Here is a 19099-nt window from a genome sequence, read left to right as displayed (position 1 = left end):
AGAAGCCTTCTTGGCCCGATCTCAAGGGCTCCATGCCCCGCGTCACCCCCGCGAGGGTGATGCTCTTGCTGTCCGTTCTGGCGATGTTCATCCCGGGCTACACCGGGTTGACCCAGCCGTGGACCTTGGAGTGGAAGGTGAAATTTATGAAGTCCATCGTCAAGGTCCTCGGCGCTGGACTCGGTGGCTCGAAGGCCATGCTCGTCTACTCCGCGCTGAGCATGTACATCCCGGGCTTCTTCGAGCCTGGTGGCAACCCCATACCGAAGCAAGACCGCTACGCGCAGCCTTCCACGCCTTCTGAGGGGGTCTGCCCGGAAAACCACACCTTGCTGTACAGTGCCAGGTCTTCCAGGTACGTGATGCCAAAGAATTACCCCCTGGTTCAGTACTATTCCTGGAAATTCACCCAGGGAGTTTGCCCTGCAAACCACACCTTCTGGTACAACCAAACATTGCGCATCGAAGAAGACACGGGCTCTGAATGGTATCTTCCCCGTGCGTTCTACGACCCCATGCTTCCGTACAGCGTCTTCGCAGCTGTGGCGATGGTTCTGGTGCCTCCCATGCATCGCAAGTATGTGATGCATCGGAAAATCAGGACGTTTCCGGTGAGGATTCAGCAAATCGACGCGATAATGAACCATAAAAAGTAGGATCGATGGTAGTCCCTGTTCTTGTAAGTGAGTAAATCACGTAGATTATAATATTTGTGTGTTTTGGCCTCGTATAAAGGGGTTGTTTGGGGTGTTTCTTAGAGAGGATGAATCGTGTGGGGTGGCTATCTTGTGTGTTGGCCCTCTGGCAGCTGCCCGTGGGGGTCCGTCCGCAGGGCTTCATGCCCACGCTGGGGGGCGTCAACGTGATGAGCACGGCGACGCTGCACTCGGCCGCGAGTGTACAGTACAATTATACGAGCAGGGTCTGGTCGATCCACTTGACGTTCGAGAGCGGCTCTGGTGCCACTCCGTATGTGCCTTTCCTCCTTGACCAGCGCTCGCCGACGGGGCCGAGCCTGAATTTCTTTAGTGAGGTGGCGCCATGGTGCGGGGTGACCAGGGGGTATTGCTGTTACGGCGACTTCCTGAATTCCACCGTGTACTTCAACGACGCGCTGTATTCTGCGCTGTCCGGAATTGGAGACTGCGAGGGGCACGTTGGAGAGTGGGCGGCTGCACTGGTGGGCTCTTCCCTGTCCTCCTACGGGGGTATCCGGCCGTCTTCGCACATTGCCTTTGATTTCCAGACAGGGGTGCTTCACATCCCGCATGAAGAGGCGCAGAGGTACGGCAGGGAGTACCTGGACGAGAACAACAAGTATGTGATTGATCTGAGGTTCGCGGCGGTGTTCCAGGGGGGCGGCGGGGAGGGGCTGCTGAACCTGGCGTGGGTCCCGTACCAGGCGGTGCTGCTCCGGGACATCGACGACCTGTACCAGCGGTCCTACCAGGACGTGAGGGAGTGCGTGGACCTGCAGCAGCCCAAGCCCGAGCACTCGTTCTGGCTGGCCAGGTACAGGTCCCCGGATTCCGGGGAACGGGTGTGCGAGTGGTTCTGCGACGTCGGCTACTACAGCTACCCGCTGCACGCGCTGGAGATGGAGCGGAAGGAGGGGTACGGCTCGGTGCCCGGGGCGGTGTGCGCGGTCCCGCCTCCGGACGGCATCGCGGTGGGGTACAGCCTGTGGCTGCTGATGAACACGACGGAGCTATCGCTGGAGCTGGGGCAGGCGGTCGTGCCGCAGAACCTGACGATGGACTCCGCACCCTCTGTGCCGCGTTGGCTGGACTCTCTGGCGGCCAACCTGAGCGCGGGGCTCGCGCGGGAGGCGGCGGGGATCGCGGGCCGGGCGGTGGGGGTGCGGGCGGTGGCGGAGCTGCGCGACACCAAGTATGCCCGGGAGTGGCGCGTCTATATGCAGACGCTGCGGTCGCTGTATGAGAGGAAATTTCCCGGGACTGCCATAGACGGCCTGCAGACGGTGTTCCTGCGGGACGGGCGGTCCGAGCCGTACGCCTTCCCAGACTGGCTGCAGGGCATGGGGGTCTTTGACCAGGAGTCAACGGTGGACGTCGGTGTCTACCCCGTCGCAAGAAGGTCGGGGAGGGTGTCCATCTCGGTTGGAGGGGGTTCGGCGATCCCGAGAAGGCAGCTCTCCGCGCCCCCGCCGATCAACGCGCTGGCGCTGGAGGTGGTCGTCTACCTCGACTCGCAGGGGCTGACGCTGGGGGACGTGGTGAACTCGATCTTCCAGTCCGGGGTGGCGATGGTGAACAGCACGGAGGTGCGCGGGCTGTGGGGGATGGACATCTACGTGCGGGAGATGACGGTGCGGGTGGAGCCCGTGAAGGGGAAATTCAGAGGAGGATTTGTTGTCGTCATCCTCCTCGCAGGGGCCGCTATTTTCCTCCTCTGCCTTCTCCTGTGCCGCCCCCCCCTGCCATCCTCGTACGAGCGCCTCCGCGCGGTGGGGCGAACTTCTGTGGCAGGCTGAGCATATTTAGGACGGACGTGGGAGCCGGGCCGCATGGTTGCTGTGGACCGGATGTCGTACAGGCAGTCTTCGAAGCAGGTAGAGCGCCACAAGCACGTGGGCGAGCTGGATAACCTCCACCGCTTCGAGAGCGAGGCCATCGTGACGACCTTGAACGAGATTGCGGAGGGAGGAATGCAGCCGCGGACACGGATTCTTGGGGCGGATGACTGCCATACTCTGGTCCGGAGCACGCTGACGCTGAGCGGGGCGGACGGATGCGGGAGGGTGCTGGGCTCCGCGATGATGAAGCTCCCCGTTGGGGTGCCGGGCCGGGACGACTTTGCCTCGAGCGGAGCGATGCTCTCCCGCCTTCTGGCGCCCGGGAGCAGCCTGTTCGGAGAGCACGAAGAAGTGAGGAGCGCCATGCAGCGGCACCTGCGCGGGGTTTCGGAGGGGGAGGAGATCCAGAAGACAGAAGGGAGGGAAGAGCCCGTGCCCCACAACCTCATGGGCGCGCTGATCTTTGCGGAGGTGGCGAGGGCCGGGGACCGCTTCGGCCCGTGGGAGGTCCAGTCCAAGATTGGCCCCTGCCTGGTCTGCGCGAGGAGCATGGTGCGCGGCAACGGCTCGCACGAGCTGGAGTGGGCGGCGCAGGCGCGGGCGTGCAGGGCAGTGTCCGGGCTCATGGAGAGGGTCGGCCTGGACATCGTCCGCCACTGCATCACGGCGCGGAGGGGCGCGGAGACCTACACGCTCGACTCGGTCCTCCTCCCCGTTGGCCCGTCCTCCAACGACGCCCTGTGCTGCACGGTGGTGAAAATGGCGGGAGGGGAGGTGCCGGCGGGCTGGTCGACCCACGTCCACACCGCGGAGTTGAACCAGATCGACACGAGGAAGGGCAGCAACCGCTACGACCTGGTCTGCGCGCAGGCGGCCAACCTCCTCCGCCATGCCAAGCAGGTGAGCGCCAAGCACCTGGAGAACCAGGTCCTGCGGGAGGTGCTGCGGATGCGCCCCGAGCCGCTCTCGGACGAAGCGCGGAGGCTGACGGGCAAGCACAACGGCGCCTACCTCAAGTCGGAGGTGCACCTGCAGCAGCTCAACGACGAGCTGCGGCGGGAGATGACGGCGGCGGAGGTCGGGGAGGCGGAGGCGTGGGTCGGCCTGGCCATGTCCCGCCGCAGGCCCTACATCCGCTGCGTGCAGGGCTCGATGGCCAAGAACTACGACCCGAGCGGGCTGGAGGTGTCGACCGTGGGCGCGGAGCTGAACATGAAGTTCTCCTTCTCCGCGCCCTGCGTCACGGAGGCGTTCCAGGGAAGGTCCATCGCCGTGGAGCTCGGCAACCGCTGGAGGGTGGAGGGCAACACTATAGGGCTGATGCCGAGGCCGTTCTTATAAATCTTTACTTGTTTGGTCTCCTTTTTGGTAAACTAGTAGCCCCGCGTATTCCTTGGAAGGGATGGTCGTGGTTATGAGCTGCAGCGCCTCCTCCGGGTTTCGGAGGCGAAGGAGCCTGGCGACCATCGGGTCGAAGTGCCACAAGGCACTGTCCTCCCCGGCAGGCCTGAGCAGCGCCGTCGTGTGGTGATGGGCGGTGATGAGGAGGGCCTGGTTGGGCCGCAAAGATCGGACGGCGGTGCCGAGGTCGCGGATGATACAGCCGCGGTCGCCATCGTCCTCGAAGCTCTGGATGAAGCCCTCGGGCAGCGCGTCGACGGTCCCCATCACCTCGGTCGCTCCCACTCCCGTTGGGGACTCGATGGCCTCCAGCACGTGGTAGACGGAGAAGAGCCGTTCCTGCTGGTTGCTGCCCTCGATGAGGATCTTCTGCGTCCGGCTGGCGACCGTCATGATGACGTCCATCTGCGCGCGGGTGGGCGGGATGCGGACGCCGTAGTCCCCCAGCATGCCGCAGGCGAGGAGGTAGCAGGCCGGGGTGCACATCGTCGCGCCGTGGGGGTAGGTCGCTTGGGATGGGTAAATGAAGTGGTCGTCCATTTCCTAGGAAAGGGTTCCTATCCCTCCCCCTTGGTCCTGTGTCCCGTTTTTTGGGGAGGGAGAAAAAAAAGTAGCTCCCGGCGTATAGCTGGGCGCACTTCAGGAGCTACTCCCCGGGTCTGGACGAGAGTTGTCATGACCGAAGACGAAATCCTCGAGCACGTAGAGCAGGCGATGGACTCTGAGATGCAGGACGTCGAGGTGAAGGCCAAGAAGTCGAGCAAGGGCCGCGCCAAGAAGTCCGAGAGCAAGGGGGTGACCAAGCGCGCCGCGACCGCCAAGCCGTCAAAGCCGCGCCGCCCCTTCTCCAGGCTCACCGACGAGGTGCTGCAGCAGAGGCAGGACGCCCTGCAGGAGCGCCTCAACGTCTCCAAGGCGCAGATCACCATCATGAGCAGCAAGTGGCAGAAGTACGAGGACGAGCGGAAGCATCGCGTAGAGGACAAGCAGGAAGATTCGGAGTAGTGTGCTACGAATAAAGCAAGTCGTTCTTTCATGCGTTCATCTGCATATCATTCGTTCGATTCAACCATTCATGTATTCTTTTCAATGATTGTATCCTTTCATAGATGTAATATAGGTACACAGCCAATCTGGTAGCCCTCCTTCGAATATGAGGATATAATCCTGTTATGTTGTTTAATTCCTCTATCATTGGTGTTAAATCTACAAAATGCAACCTTCGATATTTTGTGATCCATTTTTGGAGAGCTGAACCATCCTCTGCCAGATTCAGTAAGTCCTTATACAGTTGAAGTTTGATTGCCATAAGATCATCATAGGACATGTTTGAATACATATTGCTAGCTTCGTTTTCGTAATTCTGAATGAATTCTGTTGTGACTGACATGGATAGTGTTTGATTATTCCATAGTATACCCATGCTTTAATACAACAATATGGAATCCTCTCACCTATGTATAAATCAAGCTGTGTTTTCCGCGTGCTCCGAAACGAAGAGTCTGCCTCCCTCCCTTTATTTAACCGTCCTTGGAGCATTCGATCGAGTTTGGGGTTGGATTGACATGGAGGCAGAGCAATTTATGAGGATCAAAGACGAGGTGGATACACCCGACTGTCCCTTCAAACCCAAGGAGCGCGGGAGCGGCAGCTACGAGCGCTGCGTGGTGACCTGCAAGCCCTCCCACGCCTTCAGCGAGGAGATGCAGTCCTTCATTGACAACCAGGTGAACATGCCGCGGAAGCAGTGGGTGTACGAGGTGATCCGGGGCGAGCGGGAGACGGACAACGTCCTCCTCGACACCCCCGAGTTCGTCTTCCTACCCGACACCCACGCGCTCAACGACGGGAAGACCATCAACTGGCTGGCCGTGGTCAAGGACCGGGGCCTGAAGACCCTCCGCGACCTGCGGGGCTGCCACCTGCCGATGCTCCGCCGCCTGAGGGTGCAGTGCACCGAGTACATCCTCGCCAACACCGAGTGGAAGCGGCACAACATCATGGCCTACTTCCACTACCTCCCCAGCGTCTTCCAGCTGCACGTCCACTTCTGCGCCCCGTACGGGTCCTACACCACCCTCGACGTCTTCAAGGTCCACCCCCTCGACACCGTCATCGGGAACCTGGAGATAGACAGCGAGTACTACCGCAAGGCCGTCCTCCCCACCGTGGTGGTGGGCAACTCCGCGCTGCTCGGAGTCTACGGGCTCACCGCCGTGAACAACGACTACAGGAACGTGGAGTCGCCCGAGATCCAGCCCATAGGATGGAAGTGATGTGAGGGTGTATGCGTTGTCCCTGTCTTGTTTTTAGAACGCTATATAAACCACTGAACATGCCTGCATCCCGAAACATGGCGCACAGCATCGCGCAGTACACGGGGACGCGCATCGACTCCTCCGCGAAGCACATCGTCGCCTGCAAGGTGAACGGGAAGGTGTTTGAGCGGCTGGGGAACCAGGTGAAGCAGCTCACCGATGACAAGTACCGCTACGCCATGCAGAAGGACGAGCTCGTCCTGAGTGTTGCGCTGATGACGGACGAGGACGTGGTGAGGGGCGCAGACCGGACGTTCCAGCGCACCTTCGTCAAGCACGCCTACCCTCCCGTGATCACCACCCTGGGGGACAAGCTTCTGGATGAGCACAAGACGGCCATCCGACTGCATTACCGGAACCTCTCCTTCGAGAACGAGGACGAGGGGATCGTCTACAATAGGAATGGGGTGGATCACTTCTTCCCCTTCAAGTTCGACTTCGTCGGTGTCAGCGTCGGCACCGCCTACGCCAGCGACCTGACGGGCGACCCCGTGGGCTCCGTCCTGATTGGCGGGATGATGACGGTGCTGAACGGCCACTTCCCCTGCTACACCGGGGAGCTGGTCCAGTGGTACTTCGACTTCGAATCGGAGGAGTTCGACCCGGACGGGAAGCGGCGCGAACCACCTGCTGTAAGAAACCCTGCCGATCGACATGCCATCCGGTACCCCATCGGCGGCAGGGAGCACTTCTACCAGCAGCGCATGTTCGGGGCGCACGCGGACGCGAACCGGGGGAAGCAGAACGTGGCGCTGATCAAGCCCTTCCGAAAGATCCGGGACCGAAGAAACTATGCCTACGGGGACAAGGTGAGGGTGATCGGCAGGATCGTGAACGGGGGGCAGCCCTGGGAGCCCATCGACATCTTCCTGTCCAACACCTTCGTGTAGGCCATCGCTTTTTACATCCATGCAAAATCAAAGGTATTTAAGACTGAAGGGACAGCATCCCGGGAGATATGGCGAGTGTGGGGCAGATCACGGGCACGCAGGTGCATTCGGGGCCGAAGCACATCCTGCAGTGCCATGTGTCCGAGGACGTGCTGCGGATGCTGGCCACCGAGGACACGAGGGAGCGGGTCCACCGCGACAAGATGCTGTACTGCATGCACAAGCACGAGCTCGCGCTGTGCTGCAGCATCCCTTACAACACCAGCAACAACATGATGTTCAAGCAAAAGACGGCCTACCCTCCCGTGGTGACCACGCTTGGCTTCATCACCCCAGAGACCCGGAATCTCATCCGGGCGGTCTACAACGCGCAGACAGTGGAGCAGTTCGAGGAGAGCCGGGAGAACATCATCGCCCGCGCCGCCAGAGACCCGAACTTCAAGTTCTACCTCCCACAGTTTACCTTCCAGGGGGTGGCGCAGACCCAGGCGTGGGCGACTTCGAACTTTGGGGACACGATCGGGTCCGTCCTGGTCGCGGGCTTCGCCACCGTCATGAATGGCCACTTCCACGCCTACACGGGCGACGTCGTCCACTGGTACTTCGACTTCGAGAGCATCATGTTCGAGGATGACGGGACGAGGAGGCGGAACGGGGCCTTCAACTCCAATCCAGCGAATGTCAACTTGATCACCGAGGCGAACCCCGACTTCTACAACGCCGATCCGATCCGAATTGGCGAGAAGGCCGGGGAGCGGAAGGACTACCACGAGATGCGGGAGTACGGCAACTACCCGGAGCTCTACAAGAACCTTGACCGAAGGATCGGAAGCCGGGAGTACAAGCAGAACATCATCTACCCGAAGCCCTACCTCTACGACGGCTGCGGGTATGGCGACCGCATCCGCGTCTTCGGGAGGGTGGTGAACGGCGGCAGGCCCTTCGAGCCCATCGATGTGCTCATCTTCTCGCAGTGTCGTTGAGTTCATTGAAATAAAATTACAAATTACTTGATTGGTTTCCTAAGCTCGGCCTGGGTCTGCTGCAGCGAGAGGTGGAACACCTGCACGCAGTCCCTCTCGGACCAGCCCTGGAGGTCGTCCTCGGTGAAGCCGAGCGAGCGCCAGCGGTGGAGCGAGAAGGACCACCTCGCCATGATTTGCTTTGTCATCCCAATGTCGACGAGCTGGGCGTACGTCACCCCCATGGCCTCGAGGAGGTGGGAGGGTAGCTTGAGCTGCCAGAGCTCGCTGATGTCGGCGCGGAGGTGGAGGATGGGGTGGACGGGGAAGCAGAGCATGTCGGTGACCATGGGGAGCTGCACGTTGCCGTGCCTGACCCACTCCTCCGGGCTGGGCTGCAGGGTCTTGAGCTTCTCGGGGGACAGCCCCAGCGAGCGGAGGAACTGCCAGGTCAGGGCCTCGCTTGCGACGACGTGCTTCCAGGCCAGGACCGAGGAGGGGCGGGACCAGCCGTGGATCATGATGGACTGGTACGGCGTGAGTTCGATGGCCATGGCGCGGACTTCGGGGCGGTGTTCTGGGCTTGGCATTTCCTTCACTGGTTCCCCCTGTCCGCCGTGTTGCCCGGACCGTACTATTTCCCAGTCTTATACCGTTCCTGCCGGTCCCGGACCCTACATGGCATTTACTTATTTTTGTGTATTTAAGGAACGACCCTTCTTGGCTGTTCATCATGTTTTTGCAATATCATACTGCTTTCTACACCGTGATTATCACGGACAACGAGAAGATTACGGGTGTCGTAACCTGCACTGGCAAGGAGATGTGCATGTCTGATTCCGAACGGTTCGGTAATGTCAACGTCATCTGCAAGAACTCCCTCCCGGTTGACACATGCTTTGCGATTGTAAGAGATATCATAGAAAACCTCCCACTTCAGGACATCCGTCAAAAGTACGGTTACCTGGATGGCTCTCTTCTCGATTGTTTTGTGACAAATAACTACGAGAAGATCAGGGCTTTTTATGCTGGCCTCACAGATCGGTCTTACGAGACCATCGAGTCGTATTATAACCGCCTCCTCGAGAAGGAAACACTCATCCGCCAGAACTGTAAGCACTTGGTCAACGAGCTCAACCAGCGTCGCCACATTGACAATATCGGTGAACTGCAATATGCTTCGAGATTTGTGAGCCACGAAGTCTACGGACATATGGCCTTATACCAAAATTTCGTGAATTCTTGCAATATGGACTTCAGTGACCTGCCGCTTTCTGAGTCCTGCTGGAGCCTTACCTGACCCTCTGCATCCCTCCCTTGAGCGCATAGAGAGTTGAGAGATCGGTGATTGTTGTTTCAGAATCAATAAAGATCTTACGTTCTTGAGCGTGTTTCCGTTATTTTTTTGGGTTGGGTGGATCACGTCGGGAAGGGGGGGGCATGGCGAGAGGAGGGTAGCGGGGAGCCATGAAGAAGCGCCTCTACTCCGCCCTCTCCATCGACGAGCTCTCCTTCCTCCCGGGCGAGGGTGAGAGCGACGCGCCCCCGGCCTTCATCCACAACATCGTCAGCACGACCAAGATCCGGTCGAGCGTGGTGCCGCTCAACCTGAACTACATCGCCTCCGTGCTGCCCAACAGCTTCTACGACAAGCACAAGTTCGCCGCCATCACGATCCGCATCGACAACCCCACCTGCACGGTGCTGCTCTTCAGCTCCGGGAAGCTGGTCCTGACCGGCTCCCAGAGCTGGTACAAGTGCCTGCACGCCTCGCTCAAGATCGTCGAGATGCTCCGCGCCTACATCATCGGGGTGGACTTCCACGTCGAGGACATCGTCGTCCAGAACATCGTCGGCAACGCCATCATCGACCTCCAGGGAAATCGCACCTTGAATCTGGAAAGAATGTACAACGAGCAGTGCTCCAAGTGCACCTTCCAGAAGTCCCTCTTCCCGGGCCTCATCTTCCGCCCGGACAACTCCCCCGTCGTCCTCCTCTGCTTCGAGAGCGGCAAGGTCGTCATCACGGGGGGTAAGTGCGTCGAGGACATCGAGATCGGGTGGAGGAGGCTGTGGCCGGTGGTGAAGCGGTACATCGAGTGATGCGGGTGTAGATTAAAGGTCGCCATTTATTGCAACATTGGTGGGGTACGACACCTAATTACCACCCTAATTTACGGAGGATGGATTGGATGGCACGGCGAATGTAGAATGACCAGCTGTGTCTGGCCATGCGCTCTGACTGGGCGGGCTTGGTTATTTGCTCTAGCCAGCTGCGTACTTCCTTGCGCTGTAACCAGGCGCGTATGGCTGCGCACCGTGCCCGATCGCGCTCGACCCTTTGGTCAAGTTCCACCCTCAGGCGGCGGGAAACCGAAGCATCTGGCCGGTACCTGTGTCTGCGTAGGGTCGAGTTTTTCATTACTCGCCTCTTCTTGGGTAAGTTGACGTTCTCCACCTTTTTCAACTGATTGACTGCGCAACCCATAATGACAAGTCAGGTGTGTGGATTCCGGGTTCGATTCTTAAATACCACGAACGTGAAGCGGTATATCGAGTGAAAGTTGGTTTTATTTGATCTTCATGTACCTGTCGATCTTTTTGCGAAAAAATGACAAGTCGTCCGCGGTCATCAAGAAGTGATCTTTAAGCATACTGTAGAACGTGTCATATGGTAACTTCTTTAGGTGTATTTCAATTTGAAAGGCTCTTAGCGTATTGAGTGTTACTTCTGGCCCGAACAAGACGAAGTTTTGTGGAGGTGATATCAGTGAAGTTTGCATATTGAATTTGAAGTAGTAACTACCTTCTGGTAAAATATTGCGAATACCGGAATACATACGATCGATATGCGAATTCAGGTTATAGGCAATATAGCGGTGCACCTGTTCAAGCCCTCGCTGTTTCAAAAGTATTTCCTGCATCATGAATACGTCCAATTCTTTAAAGGCATCCTGGTGTTGAGAGATGAAGTTATAATCTTGCTTGATCAACTCGAGTTGATCTTGAAACCAATCTTTGTAATGTTCCAATATAAGGTCTAGTTTGATTTCGATGGTTCCACCTCCTTCATTGGTCACTTTGCACTGGGTTATCATTAACCTTTTGCTGTGCTTAATTGTGGTATTGATCTGGTTTGCTGCAAAATGGTAATCTGCGGGTATAAACCTAATTATGTTTGCTAGTGATTTATCAAGCGGTGAAGCCATGTATTCGCCTATCAAAAGCAATTTACCATATTTCAACGAAATTTTTGATACTCGATCCTGTATAGATTTCAATACATTAAGGCGATCTTCGTTCTTGTCCTTTCCATCTATACACGTATACCGGAAAAAAATCAGGATTTGACTCAAGATATCATGAAAATTTTGCCTAGCCTTTGCTTGATTTTCTGCAGTGATATTGTTTCCAAGTTCTTTCATGTACTTTTCAAAAGCATCAAGACTCCCTTGAAAATTATCATCGTCTTGCATAGTATCTGCCATTTCTTGTTGCTCATTCCCTTTAGTTTTTATATTCACAGGGCAGTATAAACGGGCCCACGCACGAAAATGCGGCAGACAGCGGCGATGGTCCGCGTCCTGGACCTGACCGATGCGCGCGAGTTCCGGGAGGACCTCTGCGAGAACTTCGTCGCAGTGCCTCCCCCGCGGGTGTGGGACGAGCTCGACCACCGCGCCGCCGAGCGCTTCGAGCGCGCCAAGGGCGGGAAGTGGAGGGGGAGGGCGTGTGCGGTGCTGAAGCAGGCGTGCGCAGCAGTGAGTTATTGAATGCATCATTTAATGTCAAACCCTAAACCCTAGCCGCCTGCTCCGCGATGATCCTGTTGTAGAGCGCGGTGTGGACCTTGCGGTTCACATCGATGATCTTGCGCAGGGCCTTGGCGTTGCGGGTGATGCGCTCATTCAGGGACCAGGTGTTGAGATAGGCAGGTCGACTCTCGGAGACCTTCACGGCGACGTTGTACCAGTGCTCCTCGACGAACGGGAAGAGGGCAGCGGTGGTGGGGGCGGGAACTTCGAGGAGTTGGCCGAGCGCCACTTCGCTGTAGGGGTAGAAGGTAGCGGTGATGATCCCCTTCTCCTCGTCGGAGAGCTCTGACTTGAACGAGTCCTTGAACACCTTCTTTGCACCTTCAGTGTCCATCTCGGAGGCGTCGAACGCATTGAGAGCCGTGACGAGATGCCGGATGAGTCCCATGGCGGACGTGCCCCTGTCCTTGGAGAGAATCTTCTGGGAGGCCATCCGCAGGCAGCCGCAGCCGAAGAGGTCGAATCGGAAAGACCTCTGCAGCCTCTTCAGGCGGGCGACGTCGAGGAGGAGCAACTCCGGGCAGTTTTCATCCGTGATGGGCACATCCGCGGTGACGAGGCCGAGGATTGCCGCTGCGTGGACCGTCTGGAACGTCGCGCCGTCGCCGCGGAGGAGCGAGGGGATGATCATGCCATTCTCCTTGGAGAGCTTGGTGATCGACTGAAGGATCCATTCGGGTGTGCGCCGAAGGTACTCCGGGTTCTGCCTGATCTTCTTCGACATGTGACTTTGCTCATACTCGACGCCGTGATTCTGGATGACGTGGGCGATGTTCCGGAGGCGCGCGTTGGCCGCATCGACCCGCATGGCATTGACGCGCGCCAGTGTGTACTCGAGGTTGGCGCAGAAGGCCTCCGGCTGCTCCTCCGGCTCGCAGGACTGCATCTTCGCCTTCCTCTCCGCCCACTCCGACACCGTCTCCTCCTTGCGCTTCGGCTCCTGGATCTCGATCGCGGAGGAGATGACACCGTCGAGTATGGCGATGCAGGATGGCCAGTCAATCGATCCCATTTCGACCAGTTGCGTGATGTGGTTGGTGTCGATCTTCTCCCGCAGATAAGCTCTGAACCTTGGTGCCAGATCTATGAGCCCGTCCCTCACCTCACCCAGCACTCTGATCACACGTGTGTAGCAGGGGGGTGAGATCCTTAGGTCGTCGACCAGGCTGTTCCAGAAGGCGATCTTGAAGCTCTCCCGCACGTTAGAGAGGACTGCGTTGTCGATGTAGCCGGCTCCCTCTGTGTCGAGCTTGAAGTTCGGATCGAGTAGGAGCTCGTGTGCCAGCTGCTCGTTTGTCATCCTACCCGGGAGAGACGACAGACCGGACGCGTTGGTCGAGGGGGGGAGGCTGCTGGCGGCGGACGGATCACTCGCACCGGCCTCCTCACTCGCGCCAGCCTCCTCGTCGTCCTCGGGGTAGATCCGCTCCTTCCTCAGCAGCTCGTCCACGTTCGCAAGGCCTTGGGTCCCCGCGATCTGCACCATCTTGGCCCTGAGCTTGGCCTTCTGCGCCCGAAACTCCTGCTTCATGCTCTCGTAGCCCTGGCTCTCCTCAGTGAGGTGTGACTCCGCGCGGTACAGGGCGAGAAGGGCGTGCTTGATGCGCTCGGAAAGCTTGTGCTCGTCGGGAACCTTCCACGCTTGGAAGTCTTGAAGGTAGGTCTTCAGGCGGCGGAGGAAGTCGCGGTGCTCCGTCCAATTCATGGAGTTCAGAGTCTGGCCCTGGGCACAGTCAACCAAGGCGCACAGGGAATCGTAGATGGGAGAGGACGAAGCTTGCACCCTCCTCTCGAGCTCGCCGATGGCCTCGAAGCAGCTATTCGGGCGGTTGACAATGAGGAGCGAGGCGAGGAGGATGCGGACGTTGAAGGCCGGCGCATTCTCCTCCTCGGCGATGGCGGTCCCGCTCCGATTGACGTTGCGCGTGATCATGTAGATCGCCGTTGTGACAAACCTCCGGATGTCGCGGATGAGCCACTTGCGCTGCGATTTCTTCGTCATGACCTTGAAGTCCGCAGATGGCTCCCAGCGCTCGAGCACGCCGTAGCGCTTGATGCGGGAGGAGAGAGAGCGGATGGAGCGGGAGTAGGCGGGTCCGCGGAGGAAGCATAGGACGCGGCGCGCTGCAAGTGCGGCTTGGGGCGATAAGGGGGTTGGGAACGGTGCGGCCTGGGGGGGCGGGGGGGTTGGCAGCGTGGATTGCATCGAGTGGTCGTGGCAAATGGCCAAGGACCGGCCGGCGCGACCCTAAAAAGGAGGAGCCAGGGGGAAATAAACCCCCCACCCCGTGTTTCTGTCGGGGCGGTGAAAAGGAGGGGTGGTAAAAAAATGTTGAAAATAAAAAAAAAAATCGGGAAGGGGTCGTAGATTTTTTTTTATTAGGTCGTGGGTTTTTTTAACTTTGGACCCACCCTTTTCTACCTAACCGCGGCACCAACAGGGGGTGGTAATGGGGAATAGGGGGTAGGAGCGGGAGTCTATTTAATTCAGGTTCGTGGCTGGCGGCCCTCACCCTGGCCCCATGGCACGCATCAAGCAATTTACCTCTTGCCGCAAGACGACCCCCGCGCCGTATAGGGCCCCCTCCTCCAAGACGGCCCCCGCGTCGCGTAGGATGAAGTATGATACCGGTATCCACCTACCGGTAAAGAAAGAGCAGCTACAATCTGTATCCTACATCCCCTACTGTTGTTTCTCGTGTGGCTTGCCCAACTATTGTGAGTTTTGTAATAACAAATAAACAAGCATTTTATCACATTGTCTCTAACTCGTATCGCTCCTTCTCCTCCTCCTTCCGCACCACCTGCAGGTGAGGGCGGCGCATATTTCTTAAGTGTACAGGCCACAATTTCTTCTCTTTCTCCTTTATCTTACGCATCATCTCCTCTTCCTCCTCTCGCTCTTTCTCCCGCAGCCATCTCTCGTAATCCCCGTCTTCCTCATCGTACTCTTTCTTTTCGCTGTTCTGCGCCTCTTCGGAGGGAGAGAATGGCATCGCCAGGAGCCTCCGACTCCCGGTCGGCTGCCCGACGGCCTGGACGCTGAAGGCCACCGCGGCGAAGACGTAGTCCGTCAGATAGAACAGAGCCCTTCCGGGCCAGGCGTAGGCGGGGTAGAGCCACACGACGGAGTTGTACCTGGGGTCGGCACCCCCCTGTAGGCCCTGGTACTGCGTCACGTTGATGGCCACCTGGGAGGCGAGCTGCGATGTTCCTATCACGTTCTTGAGCCACGAAACATCCTCATCCGTTCCCTTGACGCGGTGGGCGTAGAAAGGATTCACGGTGATGCGGTCGCGGACCTCCCAGCGGAAGGTGCAATCGCTGCCATTCCCGGGGACGCCCTCCTGGCAAAGGTCCAGTAGGTCGTCCCTTAGCACCAACTCTGTGTAAGAGCCACCCGAGGAGGGGGGGACGGTGTAGTACGCCGCATGGGAGTCGATGAGAGCCTTGAGCTTCGTCCTCGTCTCGTTCCCGAGGGTGTGGATCGTCAGCACCTGGTCGACGTAGACCTGCAGGGAAGGGTTCGCCGCGAAGTATGACTCGAAGCCCTCCAGCTTGATCGTGATGAGCGAGTCGGTGATGCTCCGGATCACGTTCCCGCCCGTGAGATCGATGGAGTAGGAGGCGACGGGGGCGCTGTCGATACCCAGGCTTTGCGCTAGGCGGCTGATCTGCTCGGTGACCCCGGCTCCCTCCTCCAGCCCCGTCCTCATCACCACGTTGATGTAGTTGTTCGGGAGCGTGGCGGCGGCGGCAACGACCGGGACGCAGTGTTTGATAAAGCCCGTCAGGGGGACGGAGAGCACGACGTTGGTAAAGACGGGAGGGCTGAAGCCCGCGGGGTCCTGAAGCTGGACGAGGACGGAGACGTACAGGGTAAGGCCGGGAACGGAGAGGTCTGGGTTGAAGGGTATCTGCAGGTTGATGTCGATGCCCGGCCGACCGAGGAAGTTGTGCTGGATCGGGTGGCAGAAGTTCAGAGTAGAGAGGCTCCTGCAGCTTTCCTCCAGCCTTGCGTTGGGGTCATCCCCATACACCCCACAGGGAGACTGCCACGCGCTGGTCTGCGAGAAGGGAAGCTGCTGCGTCCCGAGGTAGGCGACGATATTCTCAGGGGTGTCCACCATGCGGTAGGCCTGCGGGACGACGAAGTTGAGGTTGGCGTAATATATAGAGCCCCGGGCGGTGCTACCTTGAGCGAGTGGATGGCTGACCTCGTGGAGTGAAGCCTGCAGCCCGCTGAGAAGGGTGTAGTCCTGTGTCGATCGGACGGAGAGGAGGAAGTTGTTGACGCTGAAGACGTCGAAGACGCTGAAGTCCAGGATGGCGTCCGGGCTGCTGGTCGGGTTGGGGCGGATGACGAGAAGACCGATCCCGAAGCGGTTGACCCCTGTCGAGAGGGAGGTAGACTGGACCGTGCTCACGTACTGCTCCACCGCCCCCTGGGCCAGCTCCACCGTCACTATCCCTTCCTGCTCATCCCCGGGGCTTGCGTAGCTGGAGCGAATGCCCAGGGATGGGAGGTCGATGTGTACAAATCTCTGAGCTCCGAGAGAGTCGAAGAACTGCTGCGCCGTGAGCGCCGCGCTGCAGCTCAAATTCGAGAGCGGGAGGTCCGGGGTGTAGTACCTCGCCATCACGTCCCAGACGCAGCACAGCGTCGCCGTCGGCTGCACGCACGGGTTCGCCATGTCGGCCGCGCTGTAGCCGTTGGTCCTGGTGACGTAGAGAGCGGAGAAGCTGCCGGGCTCGGGCACGAAACGCATTCTGACAGACCATAGCTGTGTGGAGGCGTTGTACTGCAGGCCGCTCAGAGCGCTTAGGCTGGGGGAGACGCGCTGCAGGAAGTTGAGCGCCTCCGCCGGGCCGGGGAGCGTGTACGAGATGGTGGACGACACCGCTGACACCTGCAGCACCTTCCTCCCGTTGATCGTCTGGGCGAGGTTCTGTGCATTCACTCCCGCTGTCACCGCCTGCATGTTGGTCCATGACTGAGACTGCAGCGCCACGATCACCGCCGTCGTGTTCTGGGCCAGCTCCGTGCCGCCGCCGAGCGTCTCCATCAGCCTGCGGTGGTTGCCCGACAGGCTGCTGCCAGGGTCCACGTTGTTCGTCAGGATCTGGGTGACATAGTCGAGGACAAGGCTGCTGACCTGCGCCCCGTAAGTCGCGACGTAGAGCTTCACCTGCTGCTGCAGGTATTCCTCCAGGGTGGTGCCTTCGGGGACGTCGCCCTCGATGTTCAGCCGGATCAGGGAGTAGTAGGTTGTGTCCACCGGCGCGACCTTGGCCTCCGCCTCGCTAGATACGGTGTCCACCAGGACGGGTTCCGGGGTGGGAGTGGCAGGGAAGGCAGCCTGTGTCTCCAGGAAGACGGTATCGTTGACGGGGGCTGCTGAGAGATCGGGGTAGGCGCTGCTATTGGTTTCATTGGAGAGGATTGGCAACGCTTCCAGAGTCCCACAGCAATGAAGGGCAAGCAGCGCTACAAAGCTAAGGGCCACCTGGGACCGGCGCGTAGTACGCCACATTTGGAAAAGCGTGCAAATTTGTCTTATATACCGTCAGGAAAGCAGCCCCCCGCAATAGCAGTGCGATCAGGGGGAGGACAACAAAGGGGCACAGCGCGAGGAGTGGGAGGGCCACCACCGAGGCGGAGGCGATGCAGACGACCTCGATCTCCAGCCGCGCCTTGGCTTGCTCGAACGACTCGTGTTTTTTCCCCTGCTGCAGCTGCAGCGCCACCACCGCGACCAGGGCGAGGTAGGTGGGAAGGCGGAGCAGCGCAGCCTCCCAGCCCCCGTCCCTCACGTCCACGGCCATATAGACGAGCCCTTCTGCCCTGGATCCCCACTCCGTATTCCAGAGGTAGCCACCAAGGATGAAGAGAGCGACAGAGACCCCAATCTCCACAGCCGGCACTGGGACCTTCGAACCTTCCAGGGGTGGCGACCTCCTCGTACAAGCCAGCACGAAGAGGGCCAGGCAAGGCACGGCTGACCAACCCAGCTCCTCCCAGCGCGTCTGGACGGGAGGAGTGACCGTCAATCCATGCACCGAAGCCCCCATCGCACAGGCAAGGAGGATAAACATACTCGTGAAGCTTATCGGGAATTTTAGGCGGTTATACCGACGGAGCGCCATCACCAGGAAGACCAGCAGAAGCACCGACCCGACGTAGTGGTGAGGGCGGGAGACCGAGGCGGCTACCACCACGGGGATCAACAGGAGGTCCAGCCCGTGGAGGACGTCCAGGGGTCCATGGAAACTTACCTGCCCCATCCCAGGTGCAGCGAAACCAGGCACACCCCACCTCAGAAGCGCCCCGGTCACCATAGAAGCCAGCACCGCCGCCGCCACCCCGGTCGAGCGGTAGGCGTAGGCCACGTCCGCCCCCAGCACCGCCAGCGGAAGCGCCCCCGCCGCGTCGAGTATCATCGGATCGAACCCCCCTCCAAAATCATACCAGTAGTCCCAGGCACTCCGCATCCCTCCTGCAACATCCCAGCACAGCCGTTTTATATCGTTCCGGAAGAGGACGGGTATAAACGTGGGTGTGGCTACGATCGCAGCAAAATTATGCAGCGGCATTGGTTTATCCTTCTCGCCCTCCTGCCCCTCGTCTCCCTGGCTGGCTCACTGGGCTTCGTGCCGGTGAACCAGCTGCGCCCCGCCCGCCCCATGCAGTTCGACGAGTCCCTGCACGTCAAATTCAGGAAGATCAAGAAGGACAGGGGGTACCAGCAGCACCTCTACGCGTGCCACGACGACAAGGACTGCGGCCCAGGGCTGGTGTGCAGGACGCACACCTACGGAAGGTTCTGCTCGCTCTTTTTTCCATCTTTTGAATGAGTATGAATACGATCCAATATTTAATCCATGTCATCAAGCATTTATAAAAAACATGGATGATCGCATGAATTTGGCGGATTGGTGGGACCTTGTTAATAAAGACTTTAGACTTTATCTTGATTATTACGTACGACATGGAACTGATCGAGAACTTGATGAAACATATCGTACCGCTTTAGGACATCACCCACAAATCAGGAGAATAGTGGAAAAATACCGCTACAAACATATACAGGATATACCCGCAATGGAAAGACAAGTTTGGGACGAGCTGGGACAAGGAGACCGCGTTGCTAGGGACACCGCTTTGAATTTATGCATA

At 58.8% G+C, this 19099-nt stretch overlaps 10 protein-coding genes across 10 annotated transcripts; 7 read left to right on the top strand and 3 right to left on the bottom strand.

Moving 5' to 3' along the window:
• Nucleotides 1-32: 32 nt before the first annotated feature.
• On the top strand, nt 33-4942 carry GUITHDRAFT_145991 (hypothetical protein; the record flags this gene model as incomplete). The annotated part of the gene is made up of 4 exons (XM_005823103.1): nt 33-611; nt 809-2467; nt 2561-3832; nt 3917-4942. The coding sequence occupies 4 exons, from the start codon at nt 33-35 to the stop codon at nt 4940-4942; spliced, it is 4536 nt and encodes a 1511-aa protein (XP_005823160.1).
• Nucleotides 4943-5670: 728 nt separating this feature from the next.
• GUITHDRAFT_79107 (hypothetical protein) lies at nt 5671-6213 on the top strand (the record flags this gene model as incomplete). Its single annotated transcript, XM_005823102.1, has 1 exon — nt 5671-6213. One exon carries the CDS (start codon nt 5671-5673, stop codon nt 6211-6213), a length of 543 nt encoding a protein of 180 aa, XP_005823159.1.
• Nucleotides 6214-6290: 77 nt separating this feature from the next.
• Nucleotides 6291-7145, top strand: GUITHDRAFT_117696 (hypothetical protein; the record flags this gene model as incomplete). Its single annotated transcript, XM_005823101.1, has 1 exon — nt 6291-7145. The coding sequence occupies one exon, from the start codon at nt 6291-6293 to the stop codon at nt 7143-7145; it is 855 nt and encodes a 284-aa protein (XP_005823158.1).
• A 68-nt stretch (nt 7146-7213) lies between these two features.
• On the top strand, nt 7214-8128 carry GUITHDRAFT_117695 (hypothetical protein; the record flags this gene model as incomplete). The annotated part of the gene is made up of 1 exon (XM_005823100.1): nt 7214-8128. One exon carries the CDS (start codon nt 7214-7216, stop codon nt 8126-8128), a length of 915 nt encoding a protein of 304 aa, XP_005823157.1.
• Nucleotides 8129-8151: 23 nt separating this feature from the next.
• On the bottom strand, nt 8152-8697 carry GUITHDRAFT_117694 (hypothetical protein; the record flags this gene model as incomplete). The annotated part of the gene is made up of 1 exon (XM_005823099.1): nt 8152-8697. One exon carries the CDS (start codon nt 8695-8697, stop codon nt 8152-8154), a length of 546 nt encoding a protein of 181 aa, XP_005823156.1.
• A 143-nt stretch (nt 8698-8840) lies between these two features.
• On the top strand, nt 8841-9407 carry GUITHDRAFT_117693 (hypothetical protein; the record flags this gene model as incomplete). The annotated part of the gene is made up of 1 exon (XM_005823098.1): nt 8841-9407. The coding sequence occupies one exon, from the start codon at nt 8841-8843 to the stop codon at nt 9405-9407; it is 567 nt and encodes a 188-aa protein (XP_005823155.1).
• Nucleotides 9408-9703: 296 nt separating this feature from the next.
• GUITHDRAFT_46598 (hypothetical protein) lies at nt 9704-10192 on the top strand (the record flags this gene model as incomplete). Its single annotated transcript, XM_005823097.1, has 1 exon — nt 9704-10192. A coding segment is annotated over one exon (489 nt), but the record flags the coding sequence as incomplete, so codon positions are not given.
• Nucleotides 10193-11902: 1710 nt separating this feature from the next.
• GUITHDRAFT_117691 (hypothetical protein) lies at nt 11903-14128 on the bottom strand (the record flags this gene model as incomplete). Its single annotated transcript, XM_005823096.1, has 1 exon — nt 11903-14128. The coding sequence occupies one exon, from the start codon at nt 14126-14128 to the stop codon at nt 11903-11905; it is 2226 nt and encodes a 741-aa protein (XP_005823153.1).
• A 303-nt stretch (nt 14129-14431) lies between these two features.
• GUITHDRAFT_145987 (hypothetical protein) lies at nt 14432-18414 on the bottom strand (the record flags this gene model as incomplete). Its single annotated transcript, XM_005823095.1, has 3 exons — nt 14432-14561; nt 14680-17429; nt 17488-18414. 3 exons carry the CDS (start codon nt 18412-18414, stop codon nt 14432-14434), a joined length of 3807 nt encoding a protein of 1268 aa, XP_005823152.1.
• Nucleotides 18415-18504: 90 nt separating this feature from the next.
• On the top strand, nt 18505-19088 carry GUITHDRAFT_145986 (hypothetical protein; the record flags this gene model as incomplete). The annotated part of the gene is made up of 2 exons (XM_005823094.1): nt 18505-18743; nt 19013-19088. The coding sequence occupies 2 exons, from the start codon at nt 18505-18507 to the stop codon at nt 19086-19088; spliced, it is 315 nt and encodes a 104-aa protein (XP_005823151.1).
• Nucleotides 19089-19099: the final 11 nt, after the last annotated feature.

The sequence above is a fragment of the Guillardia theta genome (genome assembly GCF_000315625.1).
Source record: "Guillardia theta CCMP2712 unplaced genomic scaffold GUITHscaffold_114, whole genome shotgun sequence".
Taxonomy (NCBI): domain Eukaryota; class Cryptophyceae; order Pyrenomonadales; family Geminigeraceae; genus Guillardia; species Guillardia theta.
This window is presented reverse-complemented; position numbering and strand designations above follow the sequence as displayed.